General features: G+C 40.0%; 1 protein-coding gene across 4 annotated transcripts in view; it reads left to right on the top strand.

The window, feature by feature from the left end:
- KANSL1 (KAT8 regulatory NSL complex subunit 1) overlaps positions 1–26,695 on the top strand; it is a 198,526-nt gene that overhangs the window by 54,566 nt on the left and 117,265 nt on the right. For all 4 annotated transcript variants that reach the window (XM_025362219.1, XM_025362218.1, XM_025362215.1 and 1 more), the window contains one exon: positions 825–2,202. In XM_025362219.1, coding sequence (XP_025218004.1) covers positions 914–2,202 — 1,289 coding nt within the window. In that variant the 5' untranslated portion in view covers positions 825–913. The remainder of the gene's footprint in view (positions 1–824; positions 2,203–26,695) is intronic.

Genomic DNA, 26,695 nt, shown 5'->3' with positions numbered 1-26,695 from the left:
TTGGATTTGGTAATAAGATTACTGGTAACCTTTGCCAGAGCAGTAGGGGATGAAATCCAGATTATGGAAGAGTGAAGAGTGCAGAGACAGTTATTTATACTATTCTTTAAAAGTTTTGGGGTAAAGGGAAAGAGAGATGTTGGGCAATTAAATATGAGAGAGAGGCTGTACTGAGGACAGAAGATACTTAAGTAAATTCTTAGGCTGAAAGGAAGAAGCCAGTAGAGAAGATACTGATGAGCACTTTGATCTGAAAGAAAAGAAAACTGATGAAACAAGTTGGTATTACAGATGAGGTACAGTTAGCTCTGTAGTATAATCTGTACTTCTAGTGAAGTGAGAAGCTGATGAAAACTGGATTCCCTGGCCAGAGAAATGCACAGACCTGTGATATTTGGCATACTTTTTTTTGTGAACACGGGAATTCCATACTAATTTTTTCTGTTTAATTATTGTTTAGTTTGATGTGTCTTGCTTTAAATCCATTTATTTCAACAAAAAGATTTTTTTTTAATGCAGATGATTTAATTTTAACAATCTATGATTTTCTCCGAATCGAACTTGTGTTTTGGCAACTTTCAGTCTGTAGTAACAAATGACAAGAAGAAGGGTGCAATTCTTTCTCTTGTGCAGGGATTTTGCCTCCCCCTTTCTTTCAGTTGAAAGATACTTGGGTCTCTCGAATAACTGGTACAATTAGCTCCAGAGTGCTTTCTTTCTGGAGGCAGTTTAGACAACAGCACTCAAGTAATGCTTTTGTTAAAAATATATGTGTTTTTAAATGTGCTTGTATTTCTAACATTATTTTCTCCTTTCTCTTCTAGTCTGTTCTCTGGGGAGGCAGTAAGGGGCCGTGGAGCTGGCCTCGGCCTCGGCATCGGGAGAGGCTGGACTTCCTGTCTCTCTGTGCTGAATGGCTGCGATGGCGCCCGCTCTCACTGACGCAGCAGCTGAAGCACACCATATCCGGTTCAAACTGGCTCCCCCGTCCTCTACCTTGTCCCCTGGCAGTGCCGAAAATAACGGCAACGCCAACATCCTTATTGCTGCCAACGGAACCAAAAGAAAAGCCATTGCTGCAGAGGATCCCAGCCTAGATTTCCGAAATAATTCTACCAAGGAAGACTTGGGAAAGCTGCAACCACTGGTGGCATCTTATCTCTGCTCTGATGTAACATCTGTTCCCTCAAAGGAGTCTTTGAAGTTGCAAGGGGTCTTCAGCAAGCAGACAGTCCTTAAATCTCATCCTCTCTTATCTCAGTCCTATGAACTCCGAGCTGAGCTGTTGGGGAGACAGCCAGTTTTGGAGTTTTCCTTAGAAAATCTTAGAACCATGAATACGAGTGGTCAAACAGCTCTGCCACAAGCACCTGTAAATGGGTTGGCTAAGAAATTGACTAAAAGTTCAACACATTCTGATCATGACAATTCCACTTCCCTCAATGGGGGAAAACGGGCTCTCACTTCATCTGCTCTTCATGGGGGTGAAGTGGGAGGATCTGAATCTGGGGACTTGAAGGGGGGTATGACCAATTGCACTCTTCCACATAGAAGCCTTGATGTAGAACACACAACTTTATATAGCAATAATAGCACTGCAAACAAATCTTCTGTCAATTCCATGGAACAGCCGGCACTTCAAGGAAGCAGTAGGTTATCACCTGGTACAGACTCCAGCTCTAACTTGGGGGGTGTCAAATTAGAGGGTAAAAAGTCTCCCCTGTCTTCCATTCTTTTCAGTGCTTTAGATTCTGACACAAGGATAACAGCTTTACTGCGGCGACAGGCTGACATTGAGAGCCGTGCCCGCAGATTACAAAAGCGCTTACAGGTTGTGCAAGCCAAGCAGGTTGAGAGGCATATACAACATCAGCTGGGTGGATTTTTGGAGAAGACTTTGAGCAAACTGCCAAACTTGGAATCCTTGAGACCACGGAGCCAGTTGATGCTGACTCGAAAGGCTGAAGCTGCCTTGAGAAAAGCTGCCAGTGAGACCACCACTTCAGAGGGACTTAGCAACTTTCTGAAAAGTGATTCAATTTCAGAAGAGCTGGAGAGATTTACAGCTAGTGGCATAGCCAACTTGAGGTGCAGTGAACAAGCATTTGATTCAGATGTCACTGACAGTAGTTCAGGAGGGGAGTCTGATATTGAAGAGGAAGAACTGACCAGAGCTGATCCCGAGCAGCGCCATGTACCCCTGTGAGTAGACCTCATGCATGATAGCATTCTTAAGAAATGTTGGCGCAGGGAAGTATGAATGAATCCCTACCATGGAGAGAATGTGATTCTTTGTACATAGGTGTCTAGGTTCCATTTGTTTTTTTCCCTGGTGTTAGGTAGGTGAGTGTGTATACATGTTAGTGAAGAAATGGAAGATATTTTTGCTGTAGTGTTGTGGTGTTGTAGTCTAAATGGTGGTAATTTCCTTTTGAAGCCTTATTAAGAAAACTAGGAGACATCTTACGTGTATAATTGTACTAGTACCTCTTTAAGAGTGAATAATTAGATTTCTTTTGAAACTATATATAGGACATGACAAGTTAATGGCCTGATTGTTCAGATTTTGTTGTTTCCAGTAAGCAGGGACAAATGTTGAGTTGACCTAGTTACCTTTGTAGGAAATTACAGTTGATTTTGATTGAACTTTGAGCAGAGAGCATATCCAGTCTTCAATTTTAACACTTGAGGTTTTCTTACATTTTAAGGACTGACAATTAGAAAATGCTTCAGAATATTTAATACATTGCCTCCAAGCACAGTCCACTTTCACAACCTGACTGTCTTCCTATTTTAAAAAAAAAGCCCATTTTAATTAGATTTGTTAAGCTGAGTTAAATGTATTAATGTATGTGGAATAAATTCTTACTTTTTTTTTTTTTTTTTTTTTGGGGAGACTGAGTTCCACTCTGTCACCCAGGCTGGAGTGCAGTAGTGTGATCTCAGCTCACTGAAGCCTCTGGCTCCCGGGTTCAGGTGATTCTTGGGCCTCAGTGTCCTGAGTAGCTGAAATTACAGGCACCCGCCATCACGTCAGGCTAATCTTTTTCTTTTCTTTCTTTCTTTCTTTTTTTTTTTTTTTTTTAAGTAGAGACAGAGTTTCACCACGTCGACTAGGCTGGCTTCGAACTCCTGACCTCATGATCTGCCCACCTCGTCTTACTGGTTTTTCTAAATCTGTTGATTTGAGAAAATTTTACATAAGCTTAAAGGGTGGCACTCCAAATTGGCATGGTGGAGACAGAGACGTTTCACTCTTGTCACTCTCGATTCAGCATCTATGTACTTAGATAAAGCAGTACTATATTATAACATACTTAAATGTTAAATAAGTGCATTTATCTACTTAGGAATCTCAGACTTGAGAGGTAGCATGAGGAGTTGGAAAAGAGGGGCAGGATAGTTGACTAGTAGATCCTCTTTCATTTCCTCTTTGCTAGAGGCTGACTTACTAGAAAAGGCTGAAAAGGATGAATATGTGGGAAGAATTGGTGTTTCCTTGACTGTATTAAAAGATGACTACGATTTTCACTGGAGTGTTTGGTTGTTGAGACAGCCGTGATTTTTTAAAGTAAATTTTCTGGTTCCCCAATTTTGTTTATATTATCTGCATGGATAACATATTGTATCTGAAATGAAACTTTTTTTTTTTCTATTTTGAGGGAAGAAATGGATAATTTTTGCTGAATTTCTTCCTTGTAGACCTAGTTCCATTATCATTTGTTAGTTCACTGTGCTCAAGTTCACTTCTGTGTTTAGATTTAAAGCAAATATGTTTCAGAGGCTTGCTTCTTCTGTAACCCACCTTTCTTTGAATGGATTAGTAGCTTAATTCAGCTTGCTAATATTCATGGCATTATCCCCCCTAACTTTGCTGTTTAAATCACTGCTTTAAAAATATCTTGGTTAGCCGGGCGCGGTGGCTCAAGCCTGTAATCCCAGCACTTTGGGAGGCCGAGATGGGCGGATCACGAGGTCAGGAGATCGAGACCATCCTGGCGAACACCGTGAAACCCCATCTCTACTAAAAAATACAAAAAACTAGCCGGGCGAGGTGGCGGGCGCCTGTAGTCCCAGCTACTCGGCAGGCTGAGGCAGGAGAATGGCGTAAACCCGGGAGGCGGAGCTTGCAGTGAGCTGAGATCCGGCCACTGCACTCCAGCCCGGGCTACAGAGCGAGACTCCATCTCAAAAAAAAAAAAAAAAAATCTTGGTTAATGTTAAATATTTTGTGCTGAGAAGTATAATAAACACTGTAGTTAAAGGATTTTAAATTGCATGTACTTATTTTGAGTATTTAACAGAAAAGCATCTAGATTCTTTCTATAAGCTTATTGTTCTCAGGATACATTGCATTGAAAACATTTCTGAGTTTTGGTACTGTTGTAGGTAAGTGTTACAAACCAATGAAATAAAAATAGCTGAGAGAATTGTTCTTATTCTATAGGATAATTTAGTGACTTGAAAAAACCTTAAGTCTATTCATTTACTACCTAGTTCTACACATTCTTCTCACATAATGGTTTATGGTTTGGAAGGGTGTGAAGTGTATAAGAACAGCCAAAGGATGGCTTTTAGGAAACATTTTGGGATCAGTTGAATCCTCTTGCAATTAAATCAACTGAATGATACTTTGAAAAGTAGAATTTTCATGCATTAGATCATATTAAAGAAAATTTGGGTACTGAAAGTACTCCGAAGTAAATGCTCTTTTCGCATATTGTAATTGTATTTAGGGCCTGGCATGGTGGCTCATGCCTGTAATCCCAGCAGTTTGGGAGGCTGAGGTGGGTGGATCACTTGAGGTCGGGAGTTCGAGACCAGCTTGACCAACATGGAGAAACCTCGTCTACTAAAAATACAAAATTAGCTGGGCCTGGTGGCACACGCCTGTAATCCCAGCTACTCGGGAGGCTGAGGCAGGAGAATCGCTTGAACCTGAGAGGCAGAGGTTGTGGTGAGCTGAGATTGTGCCATTGCACTCCAGCCTGGGCAACAAGAGCGAAACTCCATCTCAAAAAAAAAAAAAAAAAAAAAAAGTTTTTTTTTGTGGAAACCAAAACCACCAGTAAAGAAAGCATAAATACTTTAAAGTTCTTGTTGAGCAGGATCACCGGGTTGACTCTTAAGGCTGGTATTTGTTTAGCCAAGTGTTTGTTGATCTTCTGAGTATTTTAAAAGTTTTCAGCAGTTGGCCAGACAATGAGAATGGAGGCATTGCTTTAATTTAAAAAGAAGAAGAAAAAGTTGTTCTTTGATGCTGAGAAATGAATCCTAGAATGTAGTTAGTTAATTCTTCAGGAACTTGACCCAGCTGATGAATTTCAGCTCCCCGCGCTCCCTTTCAGCAGCCGGTCTGTATTTTACTCTTTTGCCCAAGATATAATATGGTGGGCTAGGTTTCATCTAGGCAGCCCTAATGAAAATATTTAATAGAGGAGACTGTTGGAATGAGCTGTTTTTAAATGATGTTGCTTAAATTGCAAGTGGATAGTTCTGTGGAAATTACAATCCCTTTCTTCACTAAGAATTCAATTGTTTTTTCTTTCCCACTTCCCAGAGGAGAAACAGTGATCCATTCTATGTCGTTGGTACATGCTAGCTGTAGAATGATTAATTTTTCTATGTTGTTGAATGTTTAGCAAATTGTATGTTCATCATTGTATTACTTGACAGTAAACTATATTGCTAAATGAGACTTTAGAGAGGGTTTCTTTTTTATTAATTTTTATGGTTGACTGATTTTATGTTTGGTTTAAAACTCTTGCTCTTTTTGTTTTAAACTGTTTTTGGAAAATCTTCATGAAATATTTCACATATCTTCCTTCCTTGGTACAGTGGACATATAACTGCTTCTTTGAAAATTCTGCAGTATCTTGGGTTTGATATAATGTCACTAAACAATGATATAAGTCATCACTGTGGAAGGTACAGGAATTTAAACTTTATCTCCTTGAATATGGAATTAAGGAAGCTGAATGCTTCCATAAATATCTTAATGTTTAATTCTTAATTGTAGATGTAGAAATAAAAGCATTTAATTATCATATGTATGTAATGTACTTGCTGAGTTGTGCTTGCTGTTCTTTCTTTTTTATATTCTTTGTTTTTCCCTCTTAGGGTTGTCTCTTTTTTTTCCCCTGCAATTTTGTTTAATTTCTGGACCCATTCCATATTTTTTTTTTTTTTTTTTTTTTGAGACGGAGTCTCGCTGTGTCGCCCAGGCTGGAGTGCAGTGGCGTGATCTCGGCTCACTGCAAGCTCCGCCTCCCGGGTTCACGCCATTCTCCCGCCTCAGCCTCCCAAGTAGCTGAGACTACAGGCGCCCGCCACCACGCCCGGCTAATTTTTTGTATTTTTAGTAGAGACGGGGTTTCACCATGTTAGCCAGGATAGTCTCGATCTCCTGACCTCGTGATCCACCCGCCTCGGCCTCCCAAAGTGCTGGGATTACAGGCTTGAGCCACCGCGCCCGGCCCCATTCCATATTTTGCTAAATTTGGTTTTCGTTTTCTGGGCCCTGTGCTTATAAACTTCTATATAGTAAGTACTTGTTGTTAAAATAGTATTTTTTTTTCTAGAAATTCTCTTTATTGTGCTCTTAAATCAGCAGTGTTCTGGGTACCTGGACCACATTATGTAGGTCTCTCTCTCCTAAGGTGTGTGTGTTTTTTCTTTTTTTTTTTCCCCTCTTTTTTCTCTCTCCCCAAAGTTTTTTTTTTTTTTTTTTCTTTTCTTTCTCCCAAGTGTTACTCTAGGCTTATCTTGAAGTTCAGTATAAAAATAACCTCATAAACCATTTCATTGTGATTACTGAAATATTGTTGAGGATATTCTCTGTATTCTGTAATGCCTTCTGTATAAGGACCTCAGGGAGAAAGTTGTGCAGCCAAGAATAATTGTATGTTTGTCTAAGCTTTTAGTCTGTTTTTATTACCTGGGTGCTGTAATTGTTCACTAGGTTTCTGTTTTCCTATTGACATCTGGAAGTTTAGAGCTAAACTTGTGGATCTTTTTGTTGTACCTTTTTAATAGCTTCATTTTGTTTCCCTGTTTTCATGTTTTTATTTCTGGTTGAATGTATGCTAACCTGTGTTTTGACTAATAGTCTCCTGAAGTCTGTTTCAGATCAAGATTGGGTAAAAATAAACTATAGATGCAGTTCAGTGACACTAAAGCGCTTATTTTAATTTTTGATGGTCTTGATTGCAGTGAGTTTTCTCACCCTGGGGAAATTTTTTTTTCTTTGATACCAAGTCTTGCTCTTGTTGCCCAGGCTGGAGTGCAGTGGCGCGATCTTGGCTCACTGCAGTCTCTGCCTCCCGGGTTCAGGCGATTCTGCTGCCTCAGCCTGCTGAGTAGCTAGGATTACCAGGCCGAGATGGGTGGATGACGAGGTCAGGAGATCGAGACCATCCTGGCTAACACGGTGAAACCTCGTCTCCACTAAAAATACAAAAAATTAGCCGGGCGTGGTGGCGGGTGCCTGTGGTCCCAGCTACTGCAATAAGCTGAGATCGCGCCACTGCACTCCAGCATGGATAACAGCGAGACTCCGTCTCAAAAATAAATAAATAAATAAAATAAATAAATAACAAATTGTAACTCTTACTTGAATTTATTAAGAATACACAGATGATGTTGCCAAAGTGGCAATCAAATTGGTTTGTCATTTTTTACTTTTTATGTGTGTTTGTATGTATGTATATGTTTGAGAGACAGTCTCGTTCTGTCACCTGGGCTGGAGTTCAGAGGTGTGATCTCAGCTTATTGCAGTCTCTGCTTCCCAGGTTCAAGTGGTCTTCCTGCCTCAGCCTCTGGAGTCGCTGGAGGTGTGCACCGAACACCTGGCTATCATTTTTCTACTCTTTAGCATTTCATAGAGTGGTGGGTTGAGAGGAACATCACCCAGGATACCCAAGTCTTCTCAGCTAAATCCTTCTCTGCTAAAAACTAGCTGTAGGACTAATGTAACCATTTTTCTAATTAAAGTGAGGGAGCTGACCCTATGTGACCTTTAAGTCTCAAACTACTTTGAAATGTGACTATTTATCTTTAACATGAATGGAACTGTTCTCATTACCATTTTTTGCATTGGGGGAAGCTGAGGCAAAGGACTTAGCAAAGCACTGGTATAACTTGAAACAAAACAGATTTCTTGACTTGTGACTTAAAGCTTTGGTTCTTTTAATACCTTCATTTCTTTGGTTTATTTACTTTTCATAGTGCATTAAAGTGATTATCATATTTCTTGATGTATGGGATAGAAATGTGGGAATAATTTCATTGTATTCTTACAGAATTTACTTCAGAGCTGAGTAAACTTTCATTTGTTGAACACCTTTGATTTAGTGCCCCTTGGCTTTTCTCCTAATCTGCACATGACGTCAGGTGGCAGAAATAGGAACTTGTGTTTTTTCTTCTATTCCCTTCTCATTTTTTTTCCTGAGAAGATACGTAGGTAGTGAAAATTATTCTTAGTGCTTGTTGTGGGATTCTGAAGAAAGGAACTTAGGCATCAGGAATTTGGGGGTTACCCATTTACCATAGATACAGTTGCTGTAGTGTTTTCTGCTATCTTGTGATTGTTGTTTTTGTTCTTTGAAGTGAACGTACTCTTTTATGGTAGTGTTAGTCATATAATAAGTACTTAGTAAATGTGTAAGACACAAGAGATAACAGATGAATAAGCTAAGTTTCTATCCTCAAGAAGTTTAAAGAGTGAAGGGAGTGAAGAACTTAGTAAGACAAAGATGAATGTTTAGAACAGTGCCTGGTACTAGGTAATGTTAGAAATGAGTCTTGAAGGATGGCAAATATTTTGATAGACAGTTTTCTTTTGGTTGTGACCTTCTGAGAGGTCAGTATAGGCAGATGGCACAAGGCACACAGAGAAGACAAGTTGAAAGTTACAGGGCTTTGGTGGCTCCGTGGGAATGGGATATGTTGAAGACATAGTAGTATAGGTACAGATGATAAATGTAATGTGAGAAGAAAAAGAGATAATTGCAGAAATGATGTAGAGGTAAACTGAATGGGACTTAATAACTGTGATGTATGGGGTCAGTTACGGGAGGGATCATCATAGGTGATTGAAGTTTCAAGCCTGGCTGACCATAGCAATAGATAAAGGTTACCAGAAGCATTTCAGTACTGTTTGCAAAATAACCTTAATAGCTCGTGAGAGTCCAGGTTCTTTACTAGAGTCTTAAGAATGAAGTTTTCTATATTCCTTACAAGTTCCAGCAAGTGTTAAAAATGAGGAAATGGCTGGGTGCAGTGGCTTGAGCCTGTAATCCCAGCTCTCAGGAGGCTGAGACAGGAAGATGGGTTGAGCCTAGGAGTTCAAGTCTTGGGTAAGCTGTGATGGTGCCACTAAACTCCAGCATGGGCGACAAAGTGAGACCCTGTCTCTCAAAAAATAAAAAACAATGAGGAAATCAGCTTCCAAATAATCTTCTATAAACAGGGGAAGGAACTGATCTGTACAGAAACCTGAAAACTTTCATTGGAGGAGTTTGGATTTGATTAATTCATTCATTAAATCTACATTGAATGCCTGCTACACATGCTGGGATGCTAGGCATACAGTGGTGAGTAAGAAAGATACAATCCTTGTCTTGCGCTCATGGGGAATATAGACTAGAGAGAGATTAATATTTAAGCAGGTAATTACATGGATGATGATATATTTATGATTGTTGTGGGTGCTACAGGGACAAAGTTCAGAGTGATCTCTGAGGGTGCATATTGGATATATCTAGTCAGCATGTGGTGGGGATGTGATGGTGAGTCTTCTGAAGGAAATGACATGTAAGCTGAGACCCGAAGGATAAGAGGGAATGGGGCTTTGCTGCTGATTAAGGAAACAGGACATGCTGAGGTCCTGGAAATGGAAGGTGCTTGACTCTCTCAAAGAACAGAGCAAAGTTTAGTGTATTTTACGAGTAGCGAGAAATGAGACCAGAGAGGTAGCTAGTTGCCAGATCATACAGATGGCCTTATTGATTACATAAAGTTAAAATTTTTATTGTGAAGCCATTGACATGGCTTACATGATTTGTATTTTTCAGACCCCGCTTGTGTGGAGAAGGGGAATAGAGGTGAATTTAGGCTAACCAGTTAGCTGAATAGTGGACTCAGCTTTTGGCAGGAAAGATTTAAGGTAATTGGTTATTGGAGGTAGGGGTGATGAGGGCTTGTGACTGATTGCATGTGGTGAGCAAAAGGGAAGAGGTGCCATGGGTGATTCCCAGATTTTTGTTTGGCAGGGGTAACTACATTGGATGGATATGTCAAGATGGAGAAGGAGCAGATGAGGTAGGCATTCATTAATTTTTATTTAAATATTTTCATCTGTTGGGTATACCTGGAGTGTCCTGTTCAGAGTCCCCGATTAGGCTCTGTCAGTGTGATAAAACAAATAGATTTAACTAGAAAAGGGAAAGCATGGGGCCACATTCTATTTTAAATGGATGGTACTTTAATTCATTTCCCCGCCTCCCTAAACATGGACCAAAGTGGACTAGATTATTTTGCAAGCTGGGTAGAAATTTGTGCCTAAGGCCATGTCCTTTCATGTTTACCAACGAATTATCTTTTTCCAGTTTTCTGTTGTGCATCTTGGAAAATTATGCTTAAATATCCAATGTAAAGAAAACATTGAGTTTATATAGATTTGAAACCAAGGGGGTTTAGTATATAGTAAACATAAGAAGAAATCTTAACCAGTTTTGATTCTTATTAGTTAAGGCTTTGTGACAACTGTATCCTGTTTGATATTATATTTCTATAAGTGTGAAAAAAGGTTTCTTGCACCATGGTAGACAAAATTGCTTTGAAATTATTTTAAGTCTGATGAAAGTTTCTGTAGGGTCTACTCCGCAAACAAAATATACTGAAAATTTGCTGTTAAATTGTGAATATTGTGGTTTGTTCTGGCAGCCTATTTAGTAGCAGTGTAGTAATCATGTAGATTATATTCAGAACTCAGGTAAGAAGGATTGTAGAGAAAATTGTTTTGGGGGCGGGGGAAATGGGGAGATTGGGGAATGGCAACCAGAGAGAGGTGTCATAGTTCGTTTAAGATCATGTTCTTATAAGTTGTTTTATTTAGGCCTAATAGAATAGAGGGCATGTGCCAGGGAATTGAACACCCTTGTATGTGTAGTGCCATTTTCTTGCTCTCCCTTTAATTGCAGTTTCAACACTGTTTGTTTCTCTGGTACTTGCCAGAGATGTATCCTGGGAAGAAACAGGGTGGCAGAGTTTAGAGCCTTTGGGACTGAATTAGTCTGAAACCTGAGAACCCAGGAGGATTTTGACTGAACAACTGATTTGGGTGAGCTAGGAAACGACGTTTTTTGGTTTTTTTTTTTTGAGACAAGAGTCTCGCTCTGTCGCCCAGGCTGGAGTGCAGTGGCATGATCTGGGCTCACTGCAAGCTCTGACTTCCGGGTTCACACCATTCTCCTGCTTCAGCCTCCCAAGTAGCTGAGACTGGGACTACAGGCGTCCGCCACCACGCCTGGCTAATTTTTTTTTTTTTTTTTTTTTAAGTAGAAATGGGGTTTCATCATATTAGCCAGGATGGTCTCAATCTCCTGACCTCGTGATCTGCCCACCTCGGCCTCCCAAAGTGCTGGGATTACAGGCATGAGCCACCGCGCCCTGCCGGAAACAACGTTTTTAACCAACTTTGCCTAATCAGACAACAGTTGAGACATCCTGGTAGAGAAATAATAGCCTACATATGTTGAATTGTTTTTAGCTCTTTAGTTATAAAGAGCTTTTTACAAACTTAGTTTATGTAATCCTCCAACAGTACAATGATATAATTTTCATTTTACAGACTCAAACTGTGGAATGGAAAGTTTAAGTAACTTAATGTCACACAGCTAATAAGAGATCAAGATAATAAGCTAGGCTCTTTACCTATCTCCTGGGCATAAGCACTAGCTTTTTTAGTGGAAACAGAATCAAATTGTTCATTAGATTTGATTGATGAAAAGAGGTCTACCAACCATCATGTAAAATACGGCATTTATGTTTATATTCAAAAGACTATTATAAATTAATTTGGTAATATGTATTTTTTGAGGAAAGGTATAATGGCCATGTGTATCTTAACCAAATACATCCTTAAGCCTACAATACCCTATTACTCTTTTTCTTTTGTGGAGTAGAAGTTGGATGGGTTATATGGGTGTGGTGCCTCTCTCCTGTAATCCTAGCACTTTGGGAGGCCGAAGCGTGCAGATCCCTTGAGCCCAGGCGCTCTAGGGCAGCCTGGGTAACATGGCGAAACCCCTTCTCTACAAAAAAAAAAAAGTAGCCAGGTGTGGTGGCATGCGCCTATAGTCCCACCTTACTTGGGGGGCTGAGGTAGGAGGATTGCTTTGAGCCTAGGAGGTGGAGGTTGCAGTGAGCCGAGATTGTGCCACTGCACTCCAGCGTGAGCAGCAGAGACCTTGTCTTAAAAAAAGTTGGATGGGTAGAGGAGGGACATTTTGCTAGGGCAGACATAACATCTAGGAAGTGGTTGGAGTTATTTTTTTAAAAAGGGAAGAAAAGAAAGGAATTAGTATTTATTGATCACACTTTTGTGTATGTTAGGTGGTTTAGGTTTGGTGTCTTTAAATCTTCCTTATGATGATGATACCCCATTTTACAGTTGAGACCCAAGACTATAGATATGTTAAATAATTTGCTTGTGGTCATACACGTTCTATCTTCTGAATGGAAGATAACTCCTGGAACTGATTGGTAGAGGGCAGAAAAAAGATTCTGTTTTGAGAAACGGAGCAGCCTGAAGGCACATACCTTTGCTGTTTGCTGTAACTCCTTTAGACAGCTCTCTGACCACACAGTACGTGGGTGGACACCAGCATTGACCAGGAGGGACGGTGGGAAGTTCAAATAGTTTTCCTTTACATAATAAACAGTCCAGTGAATTGAACTATTTAAGTTTTTTCCCCATCAAATGGCTAAATTAAACATTTTTGACATTCAAAAGGGATGATTTATATCTTATGTGGAAAAGCCCCAAACAGCTATTTCCCCAGTTGCTGGAAAAAGAGCTCTTTTGAGATATGAAGGTATTTTATATTCTTTCTCCATTATTCTTACCTTGTGCTTACAGGTGAATTGTAAGCATGTGCTTTGTGTTTAGTATTTTCCTCAAGAAAACTCTTGCTGGTAAATCTAGTTACCATAGAACTTAAAAGGATATTGAAAAAATAGTTGAGGACTATCCTGATTGGTTTTCATCATTAGTCTGCTTTTGTCATTTCAGTGTCTGAGTAGGTGATTTGTGATTAAAATTTCACATGTTATTTTTATTGATTTTGTGAGTACCAGAAAACTTGAAGGATGAACTAGAAGTTATTTTTCTTAGCATTTGTGGTATTAGTACTAAAGGGGGAGTAATAGAATAGGAAGAATTCTGGACAACTGTTGAGAATTGTTACATTTTGTCTTCCTAGGCTTGAAAAATTAGGATTGTACCTTTTGGAAAAATCCTACTTGTTGTTTTGTGGTGGGACCAGGCTGTGATGGGAAAGGCTGTCGTCATAGGCATAGGCAGGCCTTTTGCTTTGCTGAGGTATAGTGAGCAGCCCAGTGACCCTCCTCCATGTAGCCTGCATTGCATGCAATTTCCACAGAGTCCATAGAGTTAGTGCAAAGCTCCAGCAGGCCCACTCACCTGCTTTTCTCATGAGGCAACCTGGGACCAGTGTGTCCCTGTAGTAACTGTAATTTTTTGTTGTGTTCACTTACTGTAGTGGAAAAAAAATCTGAGCGTAAGGTTCTGAGTGGACCTGGAAAGGGGTGGGTGTTGTGAGAGACTGAAGACAAAGGCCTGTAACAGATGGGTATCTTTTTAGCTTAATCAAGCTGTTGCTGGAGTGTTATGCTTCAGAAATAAGTCTCCTGGCCGGGTGTGGTGGCTCATGCCTGTAATCCCAGCACTTCGGGAGGCCAAGGCAGGTGGATCACTTGAGGTCAGGAGTTTGAAACCAGCCTGGCCAACATGACAAAACCTTGTCTCTACTAAAAATACAAAAATGAACTGGGTGTGGTGGTGGGTGCCTGTAATCCCAGCCACTCGGGATGCTGAGGGACGAGAATCGCTCGAACCCGGGTGGTGGAGGTTGCAGTGAGCTGAGATTGCGCCACTGCACTCCAGCCTCGGCGATAGAGCGGACTCAGTCTCAAAAACAAACAAAACAAAAAATACAAAAATTAGCCTGGTGTGGCGACACATGCCCGTAATCCCAGCTACCTGAAAGGCTTGAGGCATAAGAATCTCTCGAACCTGGGAGGCAGAGGTTGCAGTGAGCCGAGATCGATCGTGCCACTGCACTTCAGCTGGACCACTGAGTGAGACTGTCTCAAAAAAAAAAAAAAAAAAAAAAGTCTCTAGTGGAAAACAAAATTTTAACCCGATTCCTCCAACCCCTCCCCACCCAAAAAAGCAAAACAATAAAAAAGTTTTGTTATTCTTGCTCTTTTAAAAAGCGAAATAAAATTCTTTCATTATTTCCCAGAAACAGTTGATTTAAAAACTATTGCAGATTATAAAATTCATTTATGTAGAACAAATAAGGTACTTAGTGCCTTTTGCACTGTCAAATGTCAAAGGCAGAATTTCAGTTATTGCTTTTTAGGTGCATAAAGTTAACATAGTTGAATACTTCATTGATTCATTTAGTTGCCTTTCATAGAATTTTACTCCAAGAACAAAAAGATCTGGGGTTTTTCTAAAATTTTCTTCAGATCTTGAGAGTTTTCAGCTGAACTGCTGCAACTATTCTTTCTCTAGATTTCCAACTGGGTGAAAATGTTTTTCTTTTTAAATTGGCACTCTCCCAGCAGATTTTTCCACCAAGTATTCTTTGGGCACACCCTGTGCATAGTGAATTTTTCAAGATGCTTATTCAAAAGGGTTGGAGGACAGGCCAGTCTTCTCTTTGTAAGATGGAAACAGAATGAAACTTGCTTAAGACTCATTTTGCTTCTGCCCAGCTGTATATGAACTTGATCTCATGCAAATACTCTCAAGTATTACCAGAAGTAATTTGACTTAATAGTGTAAGTAGAAAGGCTAATTTTGTATTTGCGGGCAGTTTGCTTAGTGCAATAGGTGACCTCCCAATTGAGAATTCTTAATTTGTTCTCAATGATAACTTGATAGTAAGCAGGTCTCAGGTCCAAGAGTTGAGAAATGTGAGGTGACTTTGAAATTTTCAAGGTAAGTGTACATTCAAGACCATTGACGTGATATGTATATATTTGGCTTTACATTTTATTAGGTGCTGAGGTTGTCATTTCCATAATGTCCAAAGCAATGTTAGATTATTTAAGCTTCCATGGTTTACTGATGGTATTACTAGATGAGATAAATGCCTTTAATTTCATCTTTGAATGGTAAGATTGGCTGACTAATTTATGGAAGGATAAGGTACAGAATTGCTCTTGGGTGTTTCCTAGCAGGCCAGCCTTCCAAGAGCAATAGCTTATGTTTGTTCCTTTAATAAATAGTACTTAAACAGTGATCAGAGGAGTTACCATAGTTGGTAATCTGAATGGAAACTAAAATGTGTCATCATTGAGGGTAGTCAAAAGTGTTCTTGTGGCAGTCCTAGAAAAGGAGTTCCAGAATTTTCCGAGCAGAGAAAAATATAAATATTTTCAAGGTTCTAATTATTTGGAGACTAGCCTTTCAGGATCATTTATCATCAAGATTAACCTTGCCACCAAAGGGCAAGGAAACACTTCTCTGGTGGTTAGATCAGGAATGATGAAAACGCTTAAGAAGAATTGAAAACTTGGTTCTTGTCTTCAATTAGTAATTTATGTGACTCTTTTTTTTTTTTTTTTTTTTTTTTTTTTTGAGATAGAATCTCACTCTGTTGCCCAGGCTGGAGTGCAGTGGTGTGATCTCAGCTCAGTGCAACCTCCGCCTCCCCGGTTCAAGCGATTCTCCTGCCTCAGCTTCCTGAGTAGCTGGGATTTCAGGTGTGAGCCACTGCTCCCAGCTTTCCCCTCCACTTTCCAGTAGAAAAGGAAGCATTAAAATTGGATATTGTGGGCCGAGCTCCTTGCGAGGATCCCTTGAGCCCAGGAGTTCTAGACAAGAATAGGCATCATAGCGAGACCCTGTCTCTGTTTCATTTTAGTATTTTAAATAAAAAACAAGAATTAGGCGTTGTGTACTAAGTATTAGATACATGGTACAGCCATTAAATGCTGAAATCTTAGAAGGAAGGAGTGGTTGGAAGGAAGGAGTGACTGCTGTGGGCTAAGGTGATAGGGAGACCTGAGAAGAGATGGATCTAGAGTTAGGAGTTTACATTCCGGTGTGGGAGTTCTCCATATAAACACTATCAGATACTGACTTTCTGGATGATCTGGAATATTCTTTCTTAATGTTTTTTTGAGACAGAATCTCGGTCTGTTGCCCAGACTGGAGTACAGTGGTGCCATCTCAGCTTACTGCAACCTCTGCCTCCTGGGTTCATGGGATTCTCCTGCCTCAGCCTTCCAAGTGGCTGGAATTACAGGCATGAGCTACCACGCCTGGCTAATTTTGTATTTTTAGTAGAGATGGGATTTCACTGTGTTGGTCAGGCTGGTCCCGAACTTTTGACCTCAAGTGATCCACCCACCTTGGCCTCCCGAAAGTGTTGGGATTACAAGTGTGAGCCACTGTGCCCGGCTGTCTGCATATTTTTAAACTGCTTAGGAGGAGAAGCTTTTTTCTGATATTTACAAGATTTTCCCCTGAACTTTTGTCATTTAAATAATAGCTATCACAAGAAAGGATTGTTCTTAGACTATCTTTTCTTTTTAGAGACAGAGTTTCACTCTATCACCCAGTTTGGGGTGCAGTGGCGTGATAGTAGCTTACTGCAGCCTAAGACTCCTGGACTTCAGTGATCCTCCTGCATCGGCCTCCCGAAGTGTTGATATTATAGGTGTGAGCCACTGTACTTAGCCTATAATATCTTTTAAATGGTTTTTTTTTCCCCCAATAGATTGTAGGAACTAGAGTGTGTTATTCTCCTTTTCTATGTTTATGTGGTTTTTCCAAAAATGAATTTTTTTAGGCAGGTTTTCTTAACAGAGGCACCATTAACCTTTTGGGTCTAATAATTATTTGTCATGGGAAGCTGTTCTGTGCACTGTAAGGATGTCTGGTGGCATCTCTGGTCTCTATTCCCTAAATGCCAGTAGGACCATCCCTCACCCTAGTTGAGACAACAAAATTTTTCCAGACTTTATTATATGTGCTCTTTTGGGGGTTGGGCTAAGGTCAAAATAATCCCCAATGCTAGGAGCAGCTTTTCACACCTGTAATCCCAGCACTTTGGGAGACCGAGGTGGGCGAATCACTTGAGGCCAGGAGTTCGAGACCAACCTGGCCAACATGGCGAAATCCTGTCTCTACTAAAAGTACAAAAATTAGCCGGGCATGGTCGCACACACCTGTAGTCCCGGCTACTTGGGAAGTTGAGGCAGGAGAATCACTTGAACCTGGGAGGTGGAGGTTGCTGTGAGCCGAGATCGCGACACTACAGCCTGGGCGAAAGAGCGAGACTCCGTCTCAGAAAAAAAAAAAAAAAAAAAAAAAAAATCCCTGGCTGAGAACTATTGGATTAGGGTCTCCAGTACCTATCTTTGAGGGGGAAAGGATGCTACCATCAACTTTTCTGAATGCCAGGAATGCCTTTTTGTATAGTTATTCCATTTAATATTTTATAGCATATTTTAATTGTATAGTAAGCATTGTGTCTCTTATGGTAAAGAAACTAAAATTGAGGGATTAGGCTGCTTGTGGTGGCTTAATCTGTAATCCCAGTACTTTAGGAGGCCAGGACTTTGAGATCAGTGTGGTCAACATAGTAAGACCCCATCTCCATTAAAATAATCATAAAGTAATAAAAGGGAAAGATTAAACCTGGAGATGGCATCGTATAAACCATGTACAATATGGGTTACTTCTGCGCTGATTGTTTACTCCTTCCCCCACCACACCCTCTCATTTCTTTGTCCCAGCTCTAAGAAAAGCATACAATGTCCTTTTCCTGTATTCTGGTACTGTTTAAGGCTTTGCAGTGAAGATGGTTTGGTGAGTCAGACCACCTTTAAAGAGGAAATTCTACCCTTCCCTTCATTCTCTCTCCTTTTATAAATTGTGGTGAGAGCCCGGGCACGGTGGCTTAGGCCTGTAATCTCAGTGCTTTGGGAGGCCGAGGCATGGGGAATCGCTTGAACTCAAGGAGTTCGAGACCAGCCTGGGCAACGTAGTGACGCCCATCTGTACAATAAACCACAAGAAATGAGCTAGATGTTGCGGTTGATGCCTGTAGTCCCAGCTACTCGGGAAACTGAGATGGGAAGGTCACTTCAGCCTGGGAGGTCGAGGCTGAAGTGAGCATTACAACTGGAAATTCTTCAAGGGCAACCCTGACGGGGGAATATCCTCCTAAGGGACAAATCAGAATGTTAGCATTTCCCCACCTCCCTCATTTCCAGGAACGTATAATTTAAGTATGTGGATATGCCAGTCAGCTTTCCACAGCTTAGCTGGGGTAGAGTGAGGTGTGTGAGCCACTGCTTTTGTTCTTACTTGTCTTTTTCCCCTTACTTTTGTACTCCCACTCCTGCCAAACTAGACATCGTTTTATCCTGGTGTGTTCATTAACCTCTACTCCAAAAGTTAAGTGTGGTTAAGGGAGTGAGGTCGATTTCAAAATGCTACATCTGATTTAGAGGAGGGTATAGTTGAGTGAAGAACTAGGCACTGAAGCAGCAGCTCATGAGGGGAGTATTTTCTCTTTAAAGCCCTTACATATCAAGGCATCTGGTGTTCATGAAATAGTCTCTTGTGCTGTTCAACTTTTTTGCTCTTATATTACCTGACTTAGACAACTCCTAGGGCTGCGTTTTCTCTCCACATTACAATTCCTTCAGGGTCAGATTGTCTTACTTTCTCTCTCTTCTTTGTATTGATACTTTGTTTTTTTGGTGATTCTCAATTCTCCAAATGTAATGGAGTGAGGGGACTCAGACTTTTTCTGGTTTGGTAATCTAGTGTATAAATGACCTGGTCTCTTGATGGGTCGTGAAATCTTTAACTCCTTCACCTCCAAGTAGCCAACCCTGCCATGTAGTCTTCATTTCCTCTATACTAGTATTCTGTTCCTGTTACATAAAAGTCATGTACGCGAAAACATTTTGTAAACAGCACGTGGGGTTTTGTATCCCGTGCTATTCTGTTCATCTCTAGCCCACATTTTGGGAATATGTTTCTGTGGCTTTTTTTAAATTCACTGGTTAATCCCAGAACATTTATTTCCACAGGCATTTGATAAAAGATAAAGTTACTAATAAGAGTGTATATTTTACCAAGTAAAACGACATAGAAAGCTAAAGCTTTCCTTGTGCCCATCTTTCTAGAAGGGAAATTTTAAAGAGGGCTTTTCCAACTCTTAATAGTTTTATACTTATTCCTGTGTCCTAAACCTGATCTCTCCCCACAACTAAAATGCGTTGATGAACTGTGTATCTGCGTGTATTTCTTTGTTTGCACTTTTCTTACTAAATTAACTTACTCAACAAAGAAACTGAATAATTCTTCAAAAAAATATCCTTGCAATATTTCCAGGAAGTCAAGCCACAGAGGCTTCATAGCTAGGAGTATGGCTTTCTTCCCCAAGCCCTTTAGATTTTAAAAAATACTGCTTTAAGTTTGTAATGTTTTATGTCAGATGTGCTTATGACCTGGTGCTTCTGTGTCAGCAGATATCTCCATACAGCCAAGAATAAAGAAAGAAAGGGATAGATGGAATGAGTTCCATGGTGATTCTAAGTATCCAGGAATAATTTAAAATTATTTATCACTATGGATTTAAGCATCTGGATTTATTTATTTTACAGATACTTAGCATTTTGTTTTGCTCTCTATCTTGCTAATCACTTTTTTAAAAGGGCTACTTGGATGAAGGTATAAAAACCAGTAACTTATGAAACCCTAGGTTAGTATCAGTGAATTGGCTTATTACTCAGTGTTTGCTTGTTTGACTTCAAAAAGAAAACAATTTGCCACCTGTGTCAGTCTGACACCTGCTCTTTTCAAACCCTTTTGGCATGATCTAAATAAATCTCTGAAATTCCCCCTCCCTCTTTCTCTCTCCTTTGTGTCTGTTGTCAGTATTAGTTTCACCTAAATTCAGGGCCTGTCATCCTGTGTAACAGTTGAGGCTAAATGAGGACATTAATTGGTGGAAATGTGTTGCTTCAAAGGCATTTTTAGCAATAAAACTACAAAGAGCTTCATAGTTGTAATATAGCTCTTGGTTCGTCTTCAAAAAGTATTGTTTTCTTGATAGTTTTAGTTTTTTATAAGTAACGTATTAAGAAGTGAATGTTTGTCTGAAATACGTTGTTTTAAGTGAAAGATGTTATTTGTGTTCTGGGAGTAAGCTCTAAAATCTCAATGTCAGGTTAGTATTTAAGTGGAGGTAGAGCTACTAGTTTTTGTTTAAAATGTTTTTATGATATAGAATTACTCAGGAACTTGTATATTGATCTGTTTGCCAGCAATGCCAATTCCTTCAAAATTCGTAGTTTTCAATTTTTGCTTTCTCTCACTGTAAGGACCTTTGAGGACTTTCAGCCAGTTAACATTTGTTGTGTTCAAATTGCATGGTTCTCAACTTTTGCTATACACTAGAATCACCTGGGTAATTTTTTAGACGTCCTTGGTTGTACCACAGATGAGAAAAAATATACCCTCGGGGATGAGATCTAAGCATCTGTATGTCTAAAATTCACCAGGAGATTCCATGGTGTAGCCAAAGTCATAAATCACTGGTCTAGGATGTTTTTGAGATTAGGGACCATTTAAAGAAAAGCTGTAGACTTTCCTTCCAGAAACTTGGAGCCCCAAATTAAGAACCTCTGTTCTAGGAGTAGCCTCAACGTACTAGATTTAATTGGAAGCAGCTGGTTTAAGAAATTACGTAAGTTGCCGGGCGCGGTGGCTCAAGCCTGTAATCCCAGCACTTTGGGAGGCCGAGACGGGCGGATCACGAGGTCGGGAGATCGAGACCATCCTGGCTAACCCGGTGAAACCCCGTCTCTACTAAAAAAATACAAAAAAAAAACTAGCCGGGCGAGGTGGCGGGCGCCTGTAGTCCCAGCTACTCGGGAGGCTGAGGCAGGAGAATGGCGTGAACCCGGGAGGCGGAGCTTGCAGTGAGCTGAGATCCGGCCACTGCACTCCAGCCTGGGCGACAGAGCAAGACTGCGTCTCAAAAAAAAAAAAAAAAAGAAATTACGTAAGTTGCAATGATGAATATTTCTCGTCACTCACAAATATGTTATTCATCAGTTTAAAAATTAATATGTATCAAGTACTCAGTGTGTTCCAGGCATGATTTTAGTTACAAGGTGTACAGCAGCCAGTGAGATATTACTGTTTTCAGGGAGTTTTATCCTAACAGGAAAGACAGATAACAAGTGAATAATGACCGAAGGCTAATTAACAAGTGCTATAAAGAGATATAAAACGAAAGAGCCTAAGGAGATTGAAAATGATGGTTATGGGAGAGAGATGTCTATATTAAATAGGGTGGTCAGGGAAAGCCTCTGTGAGGAGGTGATAGTTTGAACGAGATCTGTATGAAGTGTGTGAGCAAGACCTGTGAAGATCTTGAAAAAGAGCATTCAAGGTATGGAGAACACTTGCAAAGGCCCTAAGATAGAACTGAGCCCAGTTTGTTGGATTTTCATCAGGAAGCCCAGGGTGGCAGGAGCATGCATGGTGATCCAGGTATAGAATGAGTGGTAGGAGATGAGATCAGGAAGCCCTGTAGGCTGTTGTAAGCCTCAATGTTTTAATTTTAATTTGGTAGAAACTTAGTTATAACTCATTCTTAAATATTTAGCTTTATGCTTAAAATAATTTAGAAATAACCTTGGACTTCCATCTTTTTAGAGATAGCTAGAAGGTTAGCACTCAGTATGTTGTGTTACTTCTCTGTGAAAGGATCTACAGTATACTGAACTTGTCTGTGTTACGAGACCATTCATGTCTTTATTCTTTATATTCATAATGCTGAACAAAGGATGCACAACAGTTTTTTTTTTTTTGTGGCAGAATAGGGATCTTGCAGTTAACGTAGCTGTTCTTAAATTTCTATTTATAAAAACCATAATGCATAATAATTTACTGTAGTAGTTATTCCTAGTTTTCCCAGGTAGTCAGTGGTTACATCTATTTCACAAGATAAGGAAGGAAGCAGAAATTTAACAACAATGGCTGAATCAGGATGTCAATCTTGTCCTTTTTTCCTTTTCTCACTTTGCCATGCTGCCCTCTGGGTAATAAGATGGAGACTAATTTTTGAAGGCTTAATTTGTTGAGCCAGTGTCATTAGTTTTTAGATAACATTTTAATACAGAATAAGTTTGTCTTGGGCTTATTAACAGTGCTATGTTATTTAAAGGATTTTAGTTGTAGGAATATTTTCTTTGAAACAATAATACCTGTTTTTTAATCTCTTGATTGTAAAGTGCTGTGGGAAATACAGAGAAGACTTGTAAATAGATTCTGCCCACAGGCTTAGGGGATCTAAGATATAATTCACTGTGGTAAAAGATAAAAAGCAATCATTGTCACAAAAGATACAGATTAAGTGCCATAGAAGTTCTGCTGAAGAAGAATTTCTGGGTAAAGGGAAGGAGACTTCTTAGAGGATAGATGGAATTTAGTTCTAGATGGTAGTGTGGGAAGCAAGGGAGATGTAGATGTTTAGAGGGAAAGAAGGAAGGACATTCTGTATACACATTGAGCAAAGGTTTGGAATTAGAGCAGTATAAGGAGCCACAATCATGTAATACAATTTGGAATCTAGTATGGGAAAAAGGAAATGACCAAGGATAATGAAGATTATACTCATGGAGGAAGCCTTTGAGTATCAGGCCAAGGAATGTTGAGTTCTATTTTTTTTTTGGTAAGGAAAGGTGACTTTTATTTTTATTTATTTTATTTTTTATTTTTTGAGACAGAGTCTTGCACTGTCGTCCAGGCTGGAGTGCAGCGGTGCCATCTCAGCTCACTGCAAGCTCCACCTCCCGGGTTCACGTCATTCTCCTGCCTCAGCCTCCCGAGTAGCTGGGAGTACAGGCGCCCGCCACCACGCCTTTTTTTTTTTTGTATTTTTGGTAGAAACGGGGTTTCACCGTGTTAGCCAGGATGGTCTCAATCTCCTGACCTCGTGATCCACCTGCCTTGGCCTCCCAAAGTGCTGGGATTACAGGCATGAGCCACCACGCCCAGTCTAATTGACATTTTTCACCTCTTTTTCTCTTTACAGCATATTCAGAAATTTTAAACCAGTAATATGAAATACATATATTGATTGATTTTTCTGTTGTGTTTTAAGCATATTCACTTTTTAAATCAGATCATATTTTTGCATGCAAGTACTGTGGTTTTTCAAGGTCATTCTGATTTGCAACAACACATTTCTTAGTCAATTCATTGGACCCTTACCCCTTTTTAAAATTTTTAATTTTTTATATGATTTATTTATTTTCTTATTTTTAGTGATGGAGTCTCACTGTGTTGCTCAGGCTGGGCTCAAGCAGTTCTCCTGCCTCAGCCTCCTGTGTAGCTAGGACTACCTAAGGATGTGCACCACTGTGCCCAGCCAGATCTTCACCTTTTTCAAAAAAAAAGAAACATCTAAATATGAAACCTTTTAGGCCTGTCCACTTCTTGTGATAGAGAGATACAGAAGTTTTCAGCTACTCTCTGCCAATGGGGTAGCCCTACACTGCAGGAGCAGTCCAAAAAAAGTTTTTTTTTTTTCAATTTAGGATCAGTGTAGAGGAAAGAGCCCTGGACTGTCGTAAGACTGGGTACCAGCTTGGCCAATTAGTCACTTTGTGACCTTGATTAAGCTATGTAACCTTTTCAAATTGATTTCCCTCTCTGTAAATAGAGCTGATAACATGGCTTGTCCTGTTTCCTGTGGTTTTTAAAGAGGATCAAATGAGTGCATGAAAGTTCTCATGATAACTAGACACCTATTCAAATATGAGGTGGTGGTATTCTCAGAAGGTCATAGATGAATGATGCATTTATTTTAGTGCTTTTCACAGTTTAGTCTTAACACCAAGTGCTTGCTGAGGCACACTAGTTGTCTCTTTAGGAGATGTCTTTAGCTGCTAGAGTAGAGAACAAAAGAATGAGTAAAGAGGCTTCAGAAAAGCTAGTATGGCCTGGCGCGGTGGCTCACGCCTGTAATTCCAGCACTTTGAGGGGGCCAAGGTGGGAGGATCACTTGAGGTCAGGAGTTTGAGACCAGCCTAGCCAACATGGGGAAACCCTGTCTCTACTAAAAATACAAAACATAGCTGAGTGTCATGGTGGGCGCCTGTAGTCCCAGCTACTCGGGAGGCTGAGGCAGGAGAATCCCTTGAACTCAGGAGGTAGAGGTTGCAGTGAATCGGGATTGCGTCACTATACTCCAGCCTGGGTGACAGGGAGTCACTTGTCTCAGGAAGAAAAAAAAAGGGAAAGCTAGTATGGATGGAGACTTCCACGCTCATTTCTTCGAGCTTATGTTCGTTTAGACACGCTTCACGTGAGTTTTGTTGTCTGATTTCCTAGTTCATAACAGAAGGGGTTTTGTAAGCTGTTCTAGCTTGACAGTTCTTTCTGGGATTTTTTGTTTTAAAAAATGATCGTATAAAACTATTTAGTGCATGAAAATGTAGACCCAAGTAGCTGCTTAGCTCCTGAGAAAAAGCTGTGTTTCAGTTTAGCACAACAGTGTTTTCAGGAAGATAACTTTTCTAGATAGCTCTTTTTTCCAAAATTCTTGATGAAGAAGTTTTGGGAAATTTACAATTATCTCCAGATACTAAATTATCAAATTGGTTAAGTAGAGATAGAAAGTTTATTGTATAAATCAGTAGATTTTTCTTCCAAAGAAGCTTATGAAATAGAAAGGGCCAGGAGGTATACCTGTAGTTGAAATATGGGATGGGCGCATAGAGAGTGAGTTGGAAAATGACAATAAGTGGTTGAACAAGGACTTAAAAGCATGGGATGCTCTGAAGTCATATTAGGAAAGTCCATTGCTTTCATGCAAAACCAGTCTCCTTGACTTTTCATTGTGTAGATTGGGTTAAAAGCAGAATATAAGAAGCAAGTTTTTGGATGAGATGATAGAACTTGCATAGTACTTGTCTGTCAATCCTAAAAGAATTATTTGTGGCCAAATCTCCTCTTACCACCAAATAAGGAGCTTGACTTCATTCTCACTGATAAGAATCAGAAACCCAGTTTAGAATATCCAACTCCTGGTGAACTTTTAAAAATTAATATATATCTTGATACTTTATCATCTTATTGTGTGGCATCCAAGTAATGTGAGGTAATCTGGGGAGTTAGAAGTGCCTTCCATTTTGTGTGGAAAAGGTGTAGTCATAAATTTGGCCTGGGAAGGTTAATACTCTCTTTGCACATAGAAAGCTAAGGGCAGTGTCATTATCATTATTTGTGAGGAGGGGGCTGTAAAAACAAAATCATCACCACTAGCCTATTCTAAAGGATCTTAATCCCATTCCATTTTTCAGATTTTTTTTTTTTAAATTGTGTAGTATCCCCTGGATATAATCTTTTTGGTGAAGGGAGATGTCTGTAATTTCCACATGGTACCCCCTGTCATATACAAGTTATGTACCTGGCGGTCTACACCTGCAATTCATGGCTGTTTATAAAATTTCACCAGAACTTGTCCTGATGTCCTTTTACTTTTGTAAATGATTAGAAAAAATGCTGAGTCTGAGTATGTGTTTTTGTATTAAGAGTTCATTTAGAGAGTCCCAGAAATTGGCAGAGTTGGTTCAACTTTCTGTGGCTGAAATTTGAATATGTAATTAGTAGACTACTGGTATTTCAGAAGTTTGTTGTTACAGGCATCTTGTACTCAGGAGGAAATCTGGACTTTCTTTTTCTATTTTAAATTAGCATTTGTTCATTCAACAAACATTTCTTGATTATCCCTAGAGTTTTGGCACACGGTAGGAAGTCTAAAAGTGTGCAGTCTCACCTGGTCTCGCAAGTAATGGGAATTTTGAAACTACACAGGACTTAGAAGGTATACCTTCCCTTCCTTCAAAATGATAGAAGTAGCATAGTTATATCCTTCCTTGACCTAATTAAAATTTTTCATTTTTTTCCCCCAATGACAAAGTAATAAAAACTCCTTGTGAAAAACAAAGAGCCACAGACATGTAAAACGTGTTTTACCTCTAATGTTACTTGGTCTGTTGTAATGCCACTGTAGAAAATATTCCCTTTTTCGGCCGGGCGCGGTGGCTCAAGCCTGTAATCCCAGCACTTTGGGAGGCCGAGACGGGTGGATCACGAGGTCAGGAGATCGAGACCATCCTGGCTAACACGGTGAAACCCCGTCTCTACTAAAAAATACAAAAAAGCTAGCCGGGCGAGGTGGCGGGCGCCTGTAGTCTCAGCTACTCGGGAGGCTGAGGCAGGAGAATGGCGTGAACCCGGGAGGCGGAGCTTGCAGTGAGCTGAGATCCGGCCACTGCACTCCAGCCTGGGCGACAGAGCGAGACTCTGTCTCAAAAAAAAAAAAAAAAAAAAAAT

The sequence above is a fragment of the Theropithecus gelada genome, chromosome 16 (genome assembly GCF_003255815.1).
Source record: "Theropithecus gelada isolate Dixy chromosome 16, Tgel_1.0, whole genome shotgun sequence".
Taxonomy (NCBI): domain Eukaryota; kingdom Metazoa; phylum Chordata; class Mammalia; order Primates; family Cercopithecidae; genus Theropithecus; species Theropithecus gelada.
This window is presented reverse-complemented; position numbering and strand designations above follow the sequence as displayed.